Source organism: Perognathus longimembris, unplaced genomic scaffold (assembly GCF_023159225.1).
Source record: "Perognathus longimembris pacificus isolate PPM17 unplaced genomic scaffold, ASM2315922v1 HiC_scaffold_5425, whole genome shotgun sequence".
NCBI lineage: Eukaryota > Metazoa > Chordata > Mammalia > Rodentia > Heteromyidae > Perognathus > Perognathus longimembris.
The window spans coordinates 65,833-83,263 of NW_025960851.1; the positions used below are offsets into that span (position 1 = coordinate 65,833).

Consider the following 17,431-nt stretch of genomic DNA (forward strand, 5'->3'; position numbering starts at 1 on the left):
CAGCTGCTCTGGGCTGGAGTCCAAGAGGATGGTTGTTGGTGGCCAGACCTGGAAAAAGCCATTGAGTACAACCCAACAAGCCTCAGGGGGGGACACACACGTGTCAACCCAGCTACGCGGAGGGCACAGGCGGGAGGATGCCAGTCCGAGACGAGCCCGAGGCAAACAGGCGAGGCCCCGCCTGAAGAATCAAAGCAACATGGGGCTGGAGGCATGGCTCAAGTGGTGTAGTGCCTAGCAAGCAGGAGGCCCCGAGTTCAAACCTCAGTCCTGTCGACAAATAATAAATAAATAGATAGGAGGGATCTGGTCAAAGTAGACACTAAAGCCTCTGCCCAAGACGGGCAGAGCCAGCGCCACCCCGAGAAGAGGAACCAGAGTGTCGCCTGGCCTCCACAGTTACAGGAATTATATCACCATTCTAATTAGAAAGTAGTTATTACTTCTTCCTACAGCATTACTAATCCGGCTGTAAACCAGCACCAGAAACACAGTTTATAGAGCCATAAACAGCCCAGTAATGGTGCCGCCACTTGTGTGGAGCAGTAAATATCTCTGTTCGTCGTTAAACAAAAGAAAGATGGCACCGTTTTTTTTTCTTTCTTGGAAAGGAGCGTGAAGAATGTGGACCTGTCTCCTCAAAGACTCCGACGGTGCGGTTCCCGCTCACCGCCGCAGAGGGGGCCCGGCTGCAGGCCGCGGGGGGGGGGGGGTCTGGGCCCCCCGTAACGCTGGCCGCGGCCCGGCCCGGCGCCCGGGGGGGGGGGCCGCCCCGCCTGGCGGAGCGTCCGCGCCTCACCTGCGTGCCGCAGATGGGGTCCTCGCAGAGGTAGACGCCGGGGGACTGGCCGTCCTGCAGGCTGCCCGTGGCCACCTCCGACAGCAGGTCCCGCAGGTTCTCCTCCTTCCCCCACACCTCCACGGCCGAGATGCGCACGGAGAAGCGGGCTCCGGTCTTCTCCTTGCGCTCGTTGATGAGCTTGAAGAGCCAGGAGATGGCGCGGGGGATGATGCCCAGGCTCTGCATGGAGTCGTCCTTGCCGATCATGGTGTAGGATTTTCCTGCGGGGGCCCGGCGGGGCGGACAGGCAGCTCGAACCCCGGGGGCAGGGACGCGGGGGGGAGGGGGACGCCGGCCGGCCGGCCGGGGAGGGCGGGCAGAGGCGAGGGAGGCGGCCCCTGACCACCACAGCCGCCGCCGGCGTCCCCAGGGCCCCCGAGGCCGCATCACCCCGCACCCCGCTCCCCGAGGGCCCCCCCCCCGCGCCTTCCCTCCCACGGGGCAGGCCAGCGCGTCTCGTCACCATTCTGGCTTTTGATCGCCACCCCACAGGTGGAATCCACACAGCCACGCTTTAGAGCCTTGCTCAAGTTAAACGCGGTGTGTATTTTATAGCACCAGTGAGTTCCATTAAGATCGGGGCCACGGCATTGAGAGCAGGGGAGAAGGAAGGGGAGGGGAAGGCAGGTGGCAACGAGGTTGGGGACCCCCCCCCCGGAGCCCGTGCGCTCTGGGGGCCGGGGGCAGTCTGTCCAGGGACGCTTTCTGGGACCCTCCTCCCTGGAGGGGGGACTTCCCGAGCTCCTCCGGCAAAGCCTGGCCAGGACTGAGAAAGGACAGTAGAGGGGGCCGGTGCTCCTCCCCCCAGCTGCTCCCACGCACCCTCCTGTCCTCTAGGCGATCTGGGGGCCGCGCAGACGCCGGAGGGGTGACTGGAGACCGGGGGGCAGGCGGGGGGGGAGGGGGAAGCCCTCACTCACCCAACTTGGCATGGCCGAAACAGAACACACAGCCGTCCGCCCCGTTGACCACGGACTGGATCACCTCCGCCACGGTCCCCGCGCACACTTCGGCCTGTCAGACACGAGGGCAGACGCGGGCGGTGAGTGCCGCGTGCAGGGCCGGGGGCCCCTCCGCGGCTCGCGGGGCTGCCGCGTGTCGGCCACAGCCACGGGGCTCCGGAAACCCTGGAGCCTCCACAGGGCGCCAGCACAGCCCAGCACCCAGAGCCCTCGGCTCACGGGGGGGAGGGGGGAGGGGGAGGGGGCTCGCGGCGTCTGCGGGTGGGGGCAGGGTCACTCTGCACCCTGAGATGTTCCGGGGCCCATTTCCTCTCCCACCCGCCACGCCACCCTCCCACACCAGGAGGTTCAACTCCCTACTGCCTCCTGCATCCCAGATCCTTCACACACGCACACACGCACGCACACACGCACGCACACATGCACGCACACATGCACGCACACACGCACACCAGGTTTCATAGAAGGAAACCAGTGATGGGTCAGCCCAGGCCAGCAGCCTTGGGGGACAGAGACCTAACACACACAAGAGGCTCGGATGTCTGCTGCTTTCCCATCGCTTTCTTCCTTCCTCCTCCATCCCAACGTGGCCTTTTCTTTCTTTCTTTGCCCATGAACTCAGCGTGGACCGCTGGCCAGGCTGCCCGGGCTGGGCAGGGTCTCCCCTCCACGCTGGCTCGCCGGGGGGGGCCCTGGTTCCGGGTGGTGCGGGGGAGGGCCCTGGTTCCTGGTGGTGGGGGTGCCGGGCAGGGTCTCCCCTCCACGCTGGCTCGCCGGGGAGGGGCCCTGGTTCCGGGTGGTGCGGGGGAGGACCCTGGTTCCGGGTGGTGCGGGGGAGGGCCCTGGTTCCGGGTGGTGCGGGGGAGGACCCTGGTTCCGGGTGGTGCGGGGGAGGGCCCTGGTTCCGGGTGGTGCGGGGGAGGGCCCTGGTTCCGGGTGGTGCGGGGGAGGACCCTGGTTCCGGGTGGTGGGGGTGCCGGGCAGGGTCTCCCCTCCACGCTGGCTCCCCGGGGGGGGCCCTGGTTCCGGGTGGTGCGGGGGAGGGCCCTGGTTCCGGGTGGTGCGGTGCCTCCCCAGTCACCGCGCAGGGCTCTGCACGCGGCAGGCGCTCAGTGCCCCGTGGGCCCGGCTTGGGGACCGGCGCGTCTCTGCCGCTGGCATCGGAGGCAACGGCGGGAGGCCGGCTCTGTCTCCGTGCCCTGACCCCCGCTTCTGTCTCGAGCCGGGCCCGGTGGACGCTGTGCTGGGCGGGGCCTCCCGGCGGCTCGCGCAGGGCTCGCGCAGGGCTGGCGCAGGGCTCGCGGCCTCCGCGGGGGTCGGGAGGAGGCGGGCCGCGTGCCCCGAGCGACCGGGAGCGGACACCTCCACGTCGAGCCGAGGAGGAGGAGGATGCTCACGGCTGGCACGGGGCCCCGGGCTCTGCCCTCGGCGGCTGACGGCCACCCCCTCCCCGCAAGCTGTGCCTGCCTCCGTCCTGGGAAGCGCTAGACGCTCACGGCACTGACGCCCGTGTCCAACGCACAAGGCCGGCGGAGCGGGCCGCTCGCACCCGGGGCCTCCGTTATTCGCCTGTGGGGCCGGGGATGATCTGCTCGCTCGGGCCGTGGGCCTGCTCAATCGTGGGTCCACGGCGCCACCACCCCAGTCCCGGGCCGCTCATTGGTTTCTGCGTCAGCCAGCCTGACGCTCTTGTTGCCCCCCTAACCTTCAGACTTCAGACGCTATCCGGTGCTCCTCAGAGCTCCGTGCTCCCCACCGCTCCGGAGGCCCAGGCCGGCCGGACGCTGCGTCTGTAGAATCTTCGGGCGAAGCGTCCGGGTCAGGCCCTGCCTTGGCTGCTGGTGACCCAGGCATTTGGCATCAGAGACTCCCAAGTGGCCCCCAAATGCTATCGGTAACGAGTCAGGGGCGATGGCCCTGGTTCTCCATCCCCCGCGGCGCATATGCTTTTGGCCACGGGACTCGGGAGCTCATCCGGTCACAAGGCGTCTCTTCCCTGGCCTTGAGTCGGCACCGGGACAACTCAGCGAGTGCCTGCCGGCCCTGGGCACGGCCCGCGGGGCGGACGGGGGGGGCAGGGGGGACGGCGCGGTGTGGGGAGGGCACTGCAGGCCAGCCCAGAGCCCGCCATCCCTCAGACGGCGGGCGGTACCCAGCCGACATCCTCAGCGGGGTTTCCTCAGCCTGCTGCTTACGGCGGACACGGCAGGGAGCAGAGCCGTCCAGAGGACCCAGGAGCAAGAGCAAATGCTTACTGCTGACGAGTGGAATCTGAGGGTGCGGCCCACAGACCACGGGAGGCACGCCAGCCTCAGTTTCCCTGCCAAACACTCCAGGGCCTAGCTGGGACACAGGCCCGCCTCGACCTCACTGGACCCACGCAGGCCAGGGGCGCGGCTAACGTGACCCCAGATCCCGGCACCATGCTTACCCTTCCCACACGCCCACACCAGAGGCCCGGGCCGCGCAGAGTCCCCGCGGACCCGCAGGTGGGGGCTTCCTCCCCTCCCAGGTGTACACGGCCAAAACCCAGCGCAGAGAGGCCGCTGAGGCACCGCACGAACACAAACACGCCCGTCCCGGGGACACGGGCCCACGGGACCTCCACGCCCGTCACTGGGGACCTGAGCACGCGGGACCTCCACGCCCGTCACTGGGGACCTGAGCACGCGGGACCTCCACGCCCGTCCCTGGGCACGCGGGACCTCCACGCCCGTCCCTGGGCACGCGGGACCTCCACGCCCGTCCCTGGGCACGCGGGACCTCCACGCCCGTCCCTGGGCACGCGGGACCTCCACGCCCGTCCCTGGGGACGCGGGACCTCCACGCCCGTCCCTGGGGACGCGGGACCTCCACGCCCGTCCCTGGGGACGCGGGACCTCCACGCCCGTCCCTGGGGACGCGGGACCTCCACGCCCGTCACTGGGGACAGGAGCACACAGGACCTCCACGCCCGTCACCGGGGACGTGGGACCTCCACGCCCGTCCCTGGGGACGTGGGACCTCCACGCCCGTCACCGGGGACGTGGGACCTCCACGCCCGTCCCTGGGGACGTGGGACCTCCACACCCGTCACCGGGGACGCGGGACCTCCACGCCCGTCCCTGGGGACAGGAGCAGATCCCCCGTGGCTGGTTCTCGGGCCGCGCTCAGGTCGCTCCCTGTGTGGAGAGGTCGCGCGCTCACCCACCCCGCCCGCCGGCTGGAGAGGCGCGTCCGCTCACCTGGGAGGCATCGGGTGGGAAGACCGCGTCGAAGGCAAACATCTTGGGCGGCACCTGGCTGCCCCTCTTGGGGAAGGCGTTGGGCCCACAGGTCAGCGGGTCGTACAGGGTGACCTGCTTCTTCCGAGGGTCCGCCTTCAGGAAGGAGCTGGATTCGGAGGAGTCGCGGGCCAGCGTGGAGCAGATGCGCAGCATGACTTTCACCTGGGAGGAAAGGGGCGGACGGCAGGTGGTTAGCACGGCCTCGCCCGTAGGAAGGAGCACTTCCCGGCGCTCCAGCGACTGACACGCGTTCACCGGAGCCCTGGCCCTTCCCGCGGTGCACAGTGATGGGAAGCGCAGTGAGCGAGGAACCTGATCCTCGCTGGGCCCTGGCTAAGCAGGGTGGCACAGTTCGCTATGTCCGTTACTCTAATGCAGAGATGCACGTCGTGTTCTTTGTGTTCCTGTTGGTATAAATGAAGAATTAACTGTGCCCGGGCGGCCCAATTACAGAGATGAAAAGGTAATGTGAACTGCGGGGCTGTAAGAGGTGGCGTGGTTCCCTTGCAGTTCGCAGATCAATAAACCGCGCACATAAAAGTTTAGCTCTGTAATTGACTCCCTAGCTCGGATCATCAGGATTCGGGGAGACAAAACTCCTGTTACTGCGCCATCATTCACACCGGTGCAGTGGCCCGTGGGTGACGGCCAGCGTCTGACACGGGTTCCAAGCAGCCGTGGTGGGGACACACTGGCTGCAACCTGTCCTTTGGGCTGCCATTAAGCGAGCTCAGAGAGGTGGCCATTTCACAGAAGGAGAGCGCATCTCAGCGGAAACAGCAGCAGAGCCCCCGACCACCTTCCGAGTCACCTAGCCCGAGCACCTGCAGCACTCAGCACCAAGCTGGGCAGCCCGCCCCGCGGCCAGGGCCAGCTCTCCTGGGAACGGGAGCCTCTGACAGCCCTAAGGCGGGCCGAGATCGGGCTGGACCCTGGGCCCTGTGCCAGGCTCGGGGATGCACGGATCTCAGGGCACTCAGAGGCGGAGACAGGAGGGCTGGGCAACAGGACGGGCGCAATGAGGGCAGGCGCAAGGACGCCTTTAAACCCTCCTCAGTGGAGAGGTGTGTGAAATCCCCCTCGTGGCCGTCAAGTTTTCAATCAAGTGTTTCCAACACTTAGCAATGTCCAGGTAACACAGCTGCCGTCCGGGATGGACTCAGCCACCACGCTCTCGCCGATCTCGGCCCTGCCCTCCGACCACGGGCGGTAAGCAAGGCTGAGGCAGGAAAGCCCCCCGGAGCCTGGCTCGCGGGGCGCCCCCCGCCGGCCCTGCGCTCTGCGGGCCCTGGCGAGGCAGCTGGGGACTCCAACGGGGGGTGGCACCCAAACTCGATGAGCCTGCCTTCCAGGCGTGGCTCTCCACGTTGAGAACACCCTGTGACACCTGCCCCGGGGGCGGGGGGTCCTGGGGGCGCAGGGCCTGCATCCAACCATGTAACCCCCCGGCACGTGACACACGGGGAAGGAAAGGCCCGGGACACTGCCCCGGGCGCGGGAAGGGGCCGGAACCCTCTCCCGAGCCCGGCTGCCCCACCGTCGCTGCTCAGAGCCCCAGGCTTCTCCCTGTGCGGCGGGGCCAACAACGCCTGTCCTACCGTGCTGTCGCGAGAATTCAACGGGCACGTGGGGTGCCGAGCGTGGCACTGAGCGTGCGGGGTGCTGAATGTGGCACTGAGAGCGGGGGGTGCTGAACGTGGTACTGAGCGCGTGGGTGCTGAACGTGGTACTGAGCGCGTGGGTGCTGGACGTGGCACTGAGCGCGGGGGGTGCTGGACGTGGCACTGAGCGCGTGGGTGCTGGACGTGGCACTGAGCGCGGGGGGTGCTGGGCTGCCAGCCCGGTCGCAGCCCCGCTCCCCCCCACCGTACGCCCCGTGGGCGGAAGGCACCGGCGGGCATCCGGCGGCCCCCGCGGGCCCCCCGCGTGACTCCTGGCCCTCCCGGCCGGGGCGGTGTGGATTCCCCTCGTGACTCCGCGCGTCTCTCGTGCCCAGCGGTGCGGAGTGCGGGCCGCGGGCCGTGCTGAGTGGGCCCAGCGGCGGGAGGGAGGCTCGCGCGGCCACGCGGTCGTGCGGGTCCGTGGCCCTCCTGACGCCCGGCCCCGGGCTGGCCAGGGAGGAGCACAGAGCTCCACGACCCCGATCGACGGGCGCTGGAGACCACGCCAGCCGCATCCGCGATCCACTTAAGGAAGTGGGAACTTTCCCCTCGTCGGGGATGACATTGGGTTTTCTGCGTCACCTCCTTTGTGTCGTTATTCTGGGGGTCCGCGCTCCGCTTCCTGCCTAATCCGCTGTAATTAAAGGGCTTAGCAGCCCCCGCGTGCGTGGCGGAAGTCCTCGGACAGCCTGCCAAGAGCCCCTGCCTTTGTTACAAACACGAGATTCCTGGTGGCATGGACTTCAACCCCTCCACTCCCAGCCGCTCCCCACGGGGGCCTGGCACCCCTTAACAGGCGAGCCTTCTCCTCACCCCAGGGAGAGGGGCCAGGCACCGGGTCACCCCAACAGGCCTGCAGGAATGCGATCTGGAAACCAAACAGGCGAGGGATGGGGGGGGGGCCTCTGCTCTCTGCACCCGCTGAGGGGGGCCCTGCTCTCTGCACCCGCTGAGGGGGGCCCCTGCTCTCTGCAACGCGCCCCACTGGCTGGGCCCCGCTTTGCTTGCTGGTCTGCTTGTTCAGCAGCTGGTGTGCAGCCGTCTCTCTGGGCAGTGCAGCTTCGTGTCCCGCTCGGGGCGGTGGTGGCTTCATGTGCCGCTCTGGGCAGCGCAGCTTCGTGCAGCGGTGGCTTCGTGTCCCGCTCTGGGCGGCGGTGGCTTCGTGCAGTGGTGGCTTCGCGTCCCGCTCTGGGCGGCGGTGGCTTCGCGTCCCGCTCTGGGCGGCGGTGGCTTCGTGTCCGCTCTGGGCGGCGGTGGCTTCGCGTCCCGCTCTGGGCAGCGCAGCTTCGCGTCCCGCTCACGGCACGCGGCACTCCTCCGGATGGGGCCGCAGGATGGGAGGGAGTGGACGGCGAGGCTCTCACCGAGACGGGCAGGGCCGCAGCCGTGAGCCACATGGCCCCCATCCTCGTGGCGGGGTCCCCGGCCGCCTCAGGACTGGGGGGGGGGGTGCGGCAAGCAGGAACAGCCCCGCCCCCGTAGCCACCGTCCCAGCCCGACGCTGGACTCGGCTGTCGCCTGGACACCAGCAGGGTGGCTTCCACGCACGCGTGCAACAACGGCGCTTCCTGCCCTGGGCCACAACCAGTGCTCAGTAACACGACAAATCCCCGCCTCCCTGCTCCCTCCAGGCGGTCCTGCCACAGGGCTCCGTCACCCGCGCCGCGCCCTCTGCGCCGGAGCCGTGTGCCCGGCCTTTCACGAGGAGCGCAGTAGCCAGCCGTCCTGCGGGGGGCTCGCCCCCATCGGAGGCTCCCGTCATCGGAGGCTCGCCCCCATCGGAGGCTCCCGTCATCGGAGGCTCCCGTCATCGGAGGCTCCCGTCATCGGAGGCTCGCCCCCATCGGAGGCTCCCGTCATCGGAGGCTCCCGTCATCGGAGGCTCGCCCCCATCGGAGGCTCCCGTCATCGGAGGCTCCCGTCATCGGAGGCTCCCGTCATCGGAGGCTCCCGTCATCGGAGGCTCGCCCCCATCGGAGGCTCGCCCCCATCGGAGGCTCCCGTCATCGGAGGCTCCCGTCATCGGAGGCTCCCGTCATCGGAGGCTCCCGTCATCGGAGGCTCGCCCCCATCGGAGGCTCCCGTCATCGGAGGCTCCCGTCATCGGAGGCTCCCGTCATCGGAGGCTCCCGTCCCATCTCTTCGGCCCGAGGCCCGGCAGGATTAGAATTCCCTTTACACCTTGTGTATCTACTCGTAAGGGCCCAAAGCGGGTCTAGAAACTTCTCTATAGTAAATCGATCTACACCAGTGTGGGGGGTGCTGGGAGCTGGCTCCTCACAGGACACCCGAGCGCTGTGATCGACACCCGTGTGGGGGTGCTGGCTCCTCACAGGGCACGCGAGCGCTGTGATCGACACCAGTGTGGGGGTGCTGGCTCCTCACAGGACACCCGAGCGCTGTGATCTACACCCGTGTGGGGGTGCTGGCTCCTCACAGGACACCCGAGCGCTGTGATCTACACCACTGTGGGGGAGCTGGCTCCTCACAGAGCACGCGATTGCTGTGATCGACACCCGTGTGGGGGAGCTGGCTCCTCACAGAGCACGCGATTGCTGTGATCGACACCCGTGTGGGGGTGCTGGCTCCTCACAGAGCACGCGATTGCTGTGATCGACACCCGTGTGGGGGTGCTGGCTCCTCACAGGGCACGCGATTGCTGTGATCGACACCCGTGTGGGGGAGCTGGCTCCTCACAGGGCACGCGATTGCTGTGATCGACACCCGTGTGGGGGAGCTGGCTCCTCACAGGACACGCGAGCGCTGTGATCTACACCCGTGTGGGGGTGCTGGCTCCTCACAGGGCACGCGAGCGCTCTGATCTACACCCGTGTGGGGGTGCTGGGCGCTGGCTCACTGGGGGAGAGCCAAGGGTGGGTGAAAGACTTGAGTTGAGAGCGCCAGGCTCTGCCCAGGAGGCAGCGGAGGGTGAAAATGGAGGCCACATTGCCCTGGGGACAGAAGTGGGAGGCTCTCCTGACTCTCACGTGGTGTTGGATGGGGCTGCTGTCCGGAGCAGAGCCTGCGGGGTCAGCCGGTGCTCCCGGGTACGGAGCGGGCCCACAGCCCCGCGTCCAGCCACCGGCCGCCACGGCTCCCCAGCGCCTCCAGAGCAGCACGCCGTCCAGACGTCAGCGCGCCGCGTGGCCACGCGGGCCACCGAGGCGCAGCCTTGGCGTCCTCATCCCTGCCTTCCTCGACGGACACACGCCAAGCGCCGAGACCGCCGTCAACCGCACAGCGGTGCACAGACGCAGGGAAGCTCCGGCGGAACTCCAGGCCCCAGGCGCCACCCACAGACTCACCAACCGCAGCTACCAGGCACCTGGGGAAGAGCACACCTGTCCCAGCAACGTGCCGACTCCTGCCCTTCAACCCACCCGACGCCACACCCTACCACAGCCGCACGGTGCCCTGCATTACACACCACAGCGATCGCTGGCGTTCACGGTACACGCACGGGCGGCCCGGCTCCTATGCGAAGGGCACGCCACTGTATATCAAGAACGCGAGCACCCCCCGGATTTGGTATTTGGGGGGACCCTGGAACCAACCCCCAAGGACACTGAAGGATGACGGTGCTGTCTTAGGAAAGAAAGAATATCCATTTTCCTCAGGGTCATCTGATATAAAATAGGCATTCTAAATCAAATTAACAATTCCAAAACTCCTCTCCCGGTTTAATACTATAAATTAAGGCAAAATTAAACACATACTTCACAGAGATGAGAGAGACAAAAACCAGATGATTTTCTTGCCCCTTCCCGCCAACACTGAAGAATATTTGGCCTGCTCACATTTTCTGTGACGGTGGGGAGCCCACACAAATCCAGATGTGGCGTTTCCCACGCTGTATTCCTTTCCTCCTGCCCTAAGCAGGCTGGGACGGACTCGCGGGTCTGCTTCCTAATCACGCAGTGCCCGGCCCTCCCCAGATCGGACAAGCAAGCGACCGGGGGGCCGTTTCCCAACCACTATTTAATGTAGAACTATATTGCCAAGCCACTGATGGTACACTAAAGCCCATAAAGATGACTCCATTTCTTGTCTCAGTAGAAGGATAATAATCTTTAAAAGTCTAGTTTTATATAAGGAGAACGTTTAAATGTTATTCTCAAAAACTTCTGTAAAAGTCTCGAACTTTCCCTTATTGAAGGAGAATGTTGAGGGTTTCATGGAGCTGGAAGGTTCTAGAAGATTTTAAGGAGACCATAGGCATCCTATTCCAAATAGTCATGACTTTGGAGGTCTCAGATGACCCCAACAGCCAGAAGTGCCGAGGAGAAGTAAGAAGACGGTAATCTCTAAGTTTAGAGCATGCATTCCATCTTGTAAAGCCATCGAGCCACGGTTACCAGTGAGAAGCCGAAGCTCTGGGGGCCCCCCGGATTCCGAGCACGGTTGGGCTGGGGGTTATAAGAACACAACTCAGCCAGAGTGGGTTTCTTTCCTTAAGTCCAGTCATCTGTGTGCTCCTATCCTGGACCCTGGGTAGGCCTGGAGGGCGGGAAGGCAAAGGGGGCCCCCCAAGCGATCTCCCGCCTATTTGGGGGGCAGTGTCTGCTTTGTGCTTGTGGGGTTTATTTTTGTTATCTTTAAGTAGATACACAACGGGGTTTCAATCCAACATGGCAGTTTGTGAGTACAAAGCATCTCCCCTCATTCCCCCACGCTTCTCCAGACCCTAGCTGTGCCCTCCGGCTACCCGATTCCATTTCTGCCGACGTACATTGCGCCTCGTGCATCCTCCGCCCTTCCTTTCTCCTCCCCGCCCGGCGCTGCCATTTTGGTCCACTGGCCGATCAGCCATCAGCACCCCTGCCACAACTTCTTCACCAGGCTTATAGACCTCGGCGTAACATAAACCTCTCATCTAATTCCCACTCCGTTTCCCCGGCGCCTGCGTTCAGGAAATACAATCATGACCTCGTCCTCCCTACTTAGATTGCGCTCCACGCGCAGAGAGTTTCCTCAAAGCCGCGGCCGGGCCGTGGCCCTGGCCGGCTGCTCCTCCCCTTAGCGTCCCGATGGAGAGCAGAGCTGAGCTTGGAGGATCCAGGGGGCAGGGCCAGTCCTGGCCCCGAGGCACCTGGGGTGGGGGGGTGGGGGGGGCAGCCACCCCAGCGTGGAGGGTGGGGCAGGGGGCTGACGGGATGAGAAGCCAGGCCGAGAACGTTGACGTCTGCTCCATCTTCTCGCCTGGCTCCTGTCCGCGCTCCCGGGAGCACAGGGAGACGCAGGCCCGCGGGCTGTGGACTGGGGACTCAGCCCTCACCGCACCCGGCCTACCCAGTGCCCGCAGCGATGCGGGCGCCCACTCCGCCCGCGAGGCCGCGCCCCAGCGGTGGCTCTCCACAGCCAGTGCCAGGCTCCCGGCTCCGCCCAAGGGCTCGGCCACCTCACCGGACGCGGATGGCGAGCACCGGGGCGCCATCGAAGCAGTCTCCCCCCCCGCCCCCGTAAAATGCAGGTGGTCACCCGCTCTGGAAAACAGGCCCGGCCACGCTCACAGACACCTTCCTCAGTAACACGATCGTTCTCAGGACAAGCCTCCGGGGACCCCTCGAGGACGGCCGGGGACCAGCTCTTCCCGAGCCGACGTGAGAGCCACACACGGGGAGCCGCGGGCTCGCGCCGCCATCCTAGCTGCTTGGGGGGCTGAGATCTGGAAGGCCCTGCTCAAGGCCCCCCTTGCCCTTGAGGGGCGAGGGGGGTCAGGAGGCCAAGTCGCTGGGTTCCACATCTCAGGCAGATTCTATGGGGGCCACCCAACTTTTCCCAAGTGCATGGTTAAGCCAAGGCCTGAAAGTGTCCTCCCTCCCTCCCTCCCTCCCTCCCTCCCTCCCTTCCCTCCCTCCCTCCCTCCCTCCCTCCCCCCCCCCCCCTCTCTCTTTCGCCTGACTCTGGGCAGTGGCAATTGGAGATGGTTTTGGATGCTTGGTAGAAGAGTTTTGTTTTTTTTTTTATTATAATGGAAATACCCATTCAAAAGGTAAAATGGTAGGAAGGAGTTTTTGAGAGGGACAGCAATGGACACTCAGGTCAGAATTTGGCTCACCTCCGTTGAGGGCACACCTCCATTGGTGGACACCTCTATTGGGGCACACCTCTATTGGGGGCACACCTCCATTGGGGCACGACTCCAGTGAGGGCACACCTCCGTTGGCGGACACCACCATTGGTGGACACCTCTGTTGGGGCACACCTCTGTTGGGGGCACACCTCCGTTGGCGGTGCATCTCTGTTGGGGGCACACCTCTGTTTGGGGCACCCTACTTCTGTTAGGGGCTCACTCCTCTGTGCTCATAGTTACCCTCTCAGGTGGTTCACAAGAACCTAAGCAGCGTCCTTGAAGCCTCATAGGAGGTTGAACGAGACGTGAGATTCAAGGCCAGCTTGGCTCTGCATCGTACACAGTCCTTCATTTCCTGTACCACACTGTCCAGCTGGTACGAGGCAGCAGGGGACAGGCGGACGTCCGTGGACCCGGCCCAGCCTGCACGTGAATCGTATAAAAGCAGACCTCACGGTGAACGCATTTATGGTCGCCTGACAAGATTTATGAGCTCACTAAAGTCATTTTTTTTCTTGCACCACTGTGACTTAGCGTACTGAAACATATTTTAGCACTTAAAAAACACATGCTATGATTAAGTGTATTATAAGGGACTTTTAAATTTTAGATTAATGGGTTGGATACGTTGTAAAACAACGCAAAACTGTGTAAATTTGTATTCAGGGATTTCTAAAATCGTACATTATTGGCTTGATGGATCGTAACAAGTCCACTGGAACCCTTCTGCTCTGTGACTGTGGTCTTTACGGTGTGTTTGATTGACAGGCTGGGGGCACATGGGAGCCATGGCTCGGGTGCCTCGCTACTCTGCGGGCACCAGGAGGGCGCAAGACCCAGCGTCCTGCCTGCTCCTGCGTCGCAGACCTGGCTCCCAAGGGCCCGCGGAGCCCTGGCTCGAGTCTTAGTGAACCAGACGAGACTGCCACACTAGCGCTGCAGCGCTAGCAAGACGCCGAGTCCTGCAGAAGAGCAGGTGTCGCTTCAAGCTGTCCTAGCTCCAGAGAAGGCACCGGAGACCCCTCGGGAGAAAGCCCACGCTCCAGCTCGGCGGCCATGCCTCCTGCCTCCAAGGCCGCTCTGCCAGGAGGCCGTGGCTGCGCGCGAGGAAGGAAACCCGGCTCGCCAACCCGCAGACAGAGGCCTTGCACTGGGCACGCGCCTGCAAGCCCGCCCCACTCCTTAAAGCGAATGTGTGTACGCACCTATTATCTAATCTTCTCCTCCCTCCCTCCCTCCCTCTCTCCCCCCCTCCTCTCTTCCTTAGACGGGGCCTGTCTACGTGACCCAGGCTGGCCCGACTCCCCTTCCTGCTGCCCCGGCCCCCCGTCCTGGGTTCCCGTGGTGCTCGTGGTGTTCATCATCACAGTGTCTACAAGGAAACCCGTGTGTTCTGGTGAGAGGTGGGTCTGGACTTGGGCGGGGCGGGCTCGGAGCCCAGCCAGCGCTTCTCCAGGTGGGGCCGCCGGGACTTGAGGATGCACCCGAGGGAACCGTGTCTAACGCTTACCACGGTGCCGGGTACGCAGCGCGGGGTCGACGGAGAGGGCAGGCGCCCACCCCCGGGGCCCGGTCCCAGTCCAAGGTTCCTCCTGCGAGAGCCCGGGGAAGCTGCGCGCACTCCCCTCCGTGTGAGCGGCGTGCTGGACGGGAGGCCGCAGGGAGCGGGCCTCGGTCGTGGGCCGGGCCCCGCGGTCTCTGTGTCTGTCCGCCGCCGGGGCCTTCGAGGGGGGCTACCACCGTGGCGCAGAGCGCGGGGAGCCCACCCGGGGCCTCGCCCACGACCTCCGGGGAGCGTGAGAGCTACCGAGTGTGACCCCAAAACTAACCCAACGCACGCGGCCCCCGCCCGCGCGAGGGCCTGCGCACGCTTCCAATGCGGAGAAGCAAATGTGGGGGGGGTGGGGGGGGGGCCTGCGAGCCGGCACATCCGTTACCGAGAAAAGCCCACGTCGAGGAAATACTCAGGGGAAAGCGAGTCCTCACTCACTAATTTGGGGAAAGAAAAAACAAAAAAGCAGTGGCCTGGGCAAACTGGGGCCGTAATACACAAACCCGGCATATTCATTCACTCCGGCGAGACCTGCACCTTGCCCCCCAAGGAAACAGGGGCGCGGAGCCCCGGCCTCCTCTCCAAGCTCTTCTTCGCGTGTGCTTTTTATATCGCGTTTGTTCTAGACGGGTCACTGAGGTGTTATTCCGGCTTATGTTTTATTCTAGGCCTGGGCTCAATGTCAAGAGCACTATCAATACGGAACTCACGCGCTCCCAGCAGGCCACGGGGCGGGGTGGGCGTCCGCCTCCTCTCCACACCTTTCCCGCCCCTCCCTCCCCCCCTCCCTCCCTCCTTCCCTCTCTCTCTCTCTTTCAGTGGTTCCAGAGTTTGAACTCGGTTCCTTCCGCTTGCTCGACTGCCGCTTGAGCCACGCATACCCGCAGTCCTGCATCTTGCCATGTGACCATCGCTCCTAATTCCAGAACATTCCCATCACCCCTACAGGAAGCCCCACCCCCATGACAACCGCTAATCCGCTCGGGGGCTCCCTGGCTGGGCCCAAGCATGAATATTTAAGGGACTTCCAAGGGGTTGCCATAGCAACGCTCCCGGGCTCCCTGGGACCGGGCGGAGGGTGGGGTCGGCCCCGTGGGTCAGCCAAGGCGGAGCCACAGTAACGGCATCCGCACCTGAGACGCCATGCAGGCGTGCCCTGCCTCCTTTCTGAGGCCACCCCCCAAACCAGCCCCCCCCCCCCGCCCAGGGCCCCCACGTCCCCACGTGGAGGAGGGCGTGTCCGTGGTGTGAGGACCTTGTCCAGCTCTCCCGGCGATGCTGCGACCCAGGCCGGGTGGAGAACCCTGCCTGGCGGCCATTCCCCCGGGCAGGGCTGGGGCCCGAGTCTGCGGCCCGGCGCGGGGGGCTCTGTGTGGGGGCTCCGTGCCTTTGCTGCACCGCCACACTGGCCCACGAACGCGAACCCCCAGGCGGCCACCCAGCAGAACTCCCACGGCCGAGGCTGCTCCGGGCAGGGGCGCAGGGAGGCGGCTCTGCGGCCCTTCCGGGGAAGTTCAGCTCTCGTCCGCCTGGCTTGTCTCCACGAAACTGTCCTACTACTTCTGTAAGCGGGGGTTCTGGGGGGGCTGGGGGTGGACGGATGGGGGTGGGGGGTGTCTCCTCGCCCAGAGTGAAGGAAGCTCGCGAAGGATGGAAATACCCCAAAGCCCCGGCGTGGGCTTCCGGCACCCAGGGCCGTCCAGGACCCCGCTCCCCCCAGCTCCAGCCCCGAGGAAGGCCTGACCAGGTCACCCCGGCCAAGGGGCGCCCCCAAGAGGGGCCAGGCCAGGAAAGCCGGAGCTCATGGCCACGCGCCTCTGCACAAGAGCCGGGCGGCGGGGCTCGGCGGGGCCCGGATTCGGTGGCCCTGGTGCCGCGTGGCCTCAGTACTCTCCTTGTAGCCCTGGAACGCTGTCCGTGTCCTCAGTACTCTGTCTGCGACCCCAGTACTCAGCAGGCCGTGAATTCTCATTATGGGAAACGAAACCAGCACACAACAGAAGACCCCGGGTCTGCTCTGTCACTGGGTAGATTCAATGTGGGTTTTGTGGAAGAAACACAAAAAATGCCACGAAGACCCAAACCTGGGGGGCGTTGTCCTTGACCCCCGAAAGGGGGTTCTCTTGCCTAGAACGCCAATGCGTAGAACACCTGTCTATTTCCAGGTCCACCTCCCGGGCCCCCACAACAGTGCTCAGAGGAGGACGGGAGCGACCCCCCGAGAAGACAAACCGCATGGAGCCGGACTCACTGAGCAGAGGGGAAACGAGAAGGAGGGGACCCTCGCCTGACCTCTGCCCCCTGAATCCAGCCCTTCCTGCGGGGGTGCCCCCCCAAGGCCCATGGCAGGTCTTGAGTGACAACGGGAGCTTTCTCTCGTGGCCCCTCTCTCGTCCTTGTCCCGTCTGGGCCCAGAGGGCCGGGGACGAAGCCCACCGTCGCCCTCCTAGGCCCTGCTCCATGCGGCAGGCGGTAACGCCGCCGGCACCGGGTCACCCTCGCCGCCGTGTGCTGATCGGGGCCGCTGGGCTCGGCGGCTTCCCGACGCCCAGCTCAGGGAGGCCTGGTGCTGTAACCCGCATGGCGCCCACCCGCACACGGACACGGGCGGAAGTCACCACACCAGCACAGAAAACCACTGCGCTCCCTGGCCTCAGTCTCCCCTCAGGACCGCTCCACGGGGGCCACGAGGCGGCAGCGCCCAGGGCGGGCAGGGAGCCTCCTGGGACGCAGCGCACACACACCCCTCCCTCATGCACACACCCCTCCTGCCTGCACACACACACACACCCCTCCTGCATGCACACACACACCCCTCCCACTGCCTGCACACACACACCCCTCCTGCCTGCACACACCCCTCCTGCCTGCACACACACACCCCTCCTGCATGCACACACACGCCCCTCCCACTGCCTGCACACACACGCCCCTCCTGCATGCACACACACGCCCCTCCCACTGCCTGCACACACACACACCTGGAGGCCCTGCACACACCCCTCCCGCTACCTGCACACACACATCCCTCCCGCTGCCTGCACACACACACCTCCTGCCTGCACACACACACACC

General features: G+C 65.3%; 1 protein-coding gene across 1 annotated transcript in view; it reads right to left on the reverse strand.

Moving 5' to 3' along the window:
* LOC125345227 (kinesin-like protein KIF26B) overlaps positions 1-17,431 on the reverse strand; it is a 154,893-nt gene that overhangs the window by 34,685 nt on the left and 102,777 nt on the right. Inside the window, 3 exon segments of the mRNA XM_048337443.1 lie at positions 800-1,062; positions 1,762-1,855; positions 5,028-5,231. Of these exon segments, the coding sequence (XP_048193400.1) occupies positions 800-1,062; positions 1,762-1,855; positions 5,028-5,231 (561 nt within the window).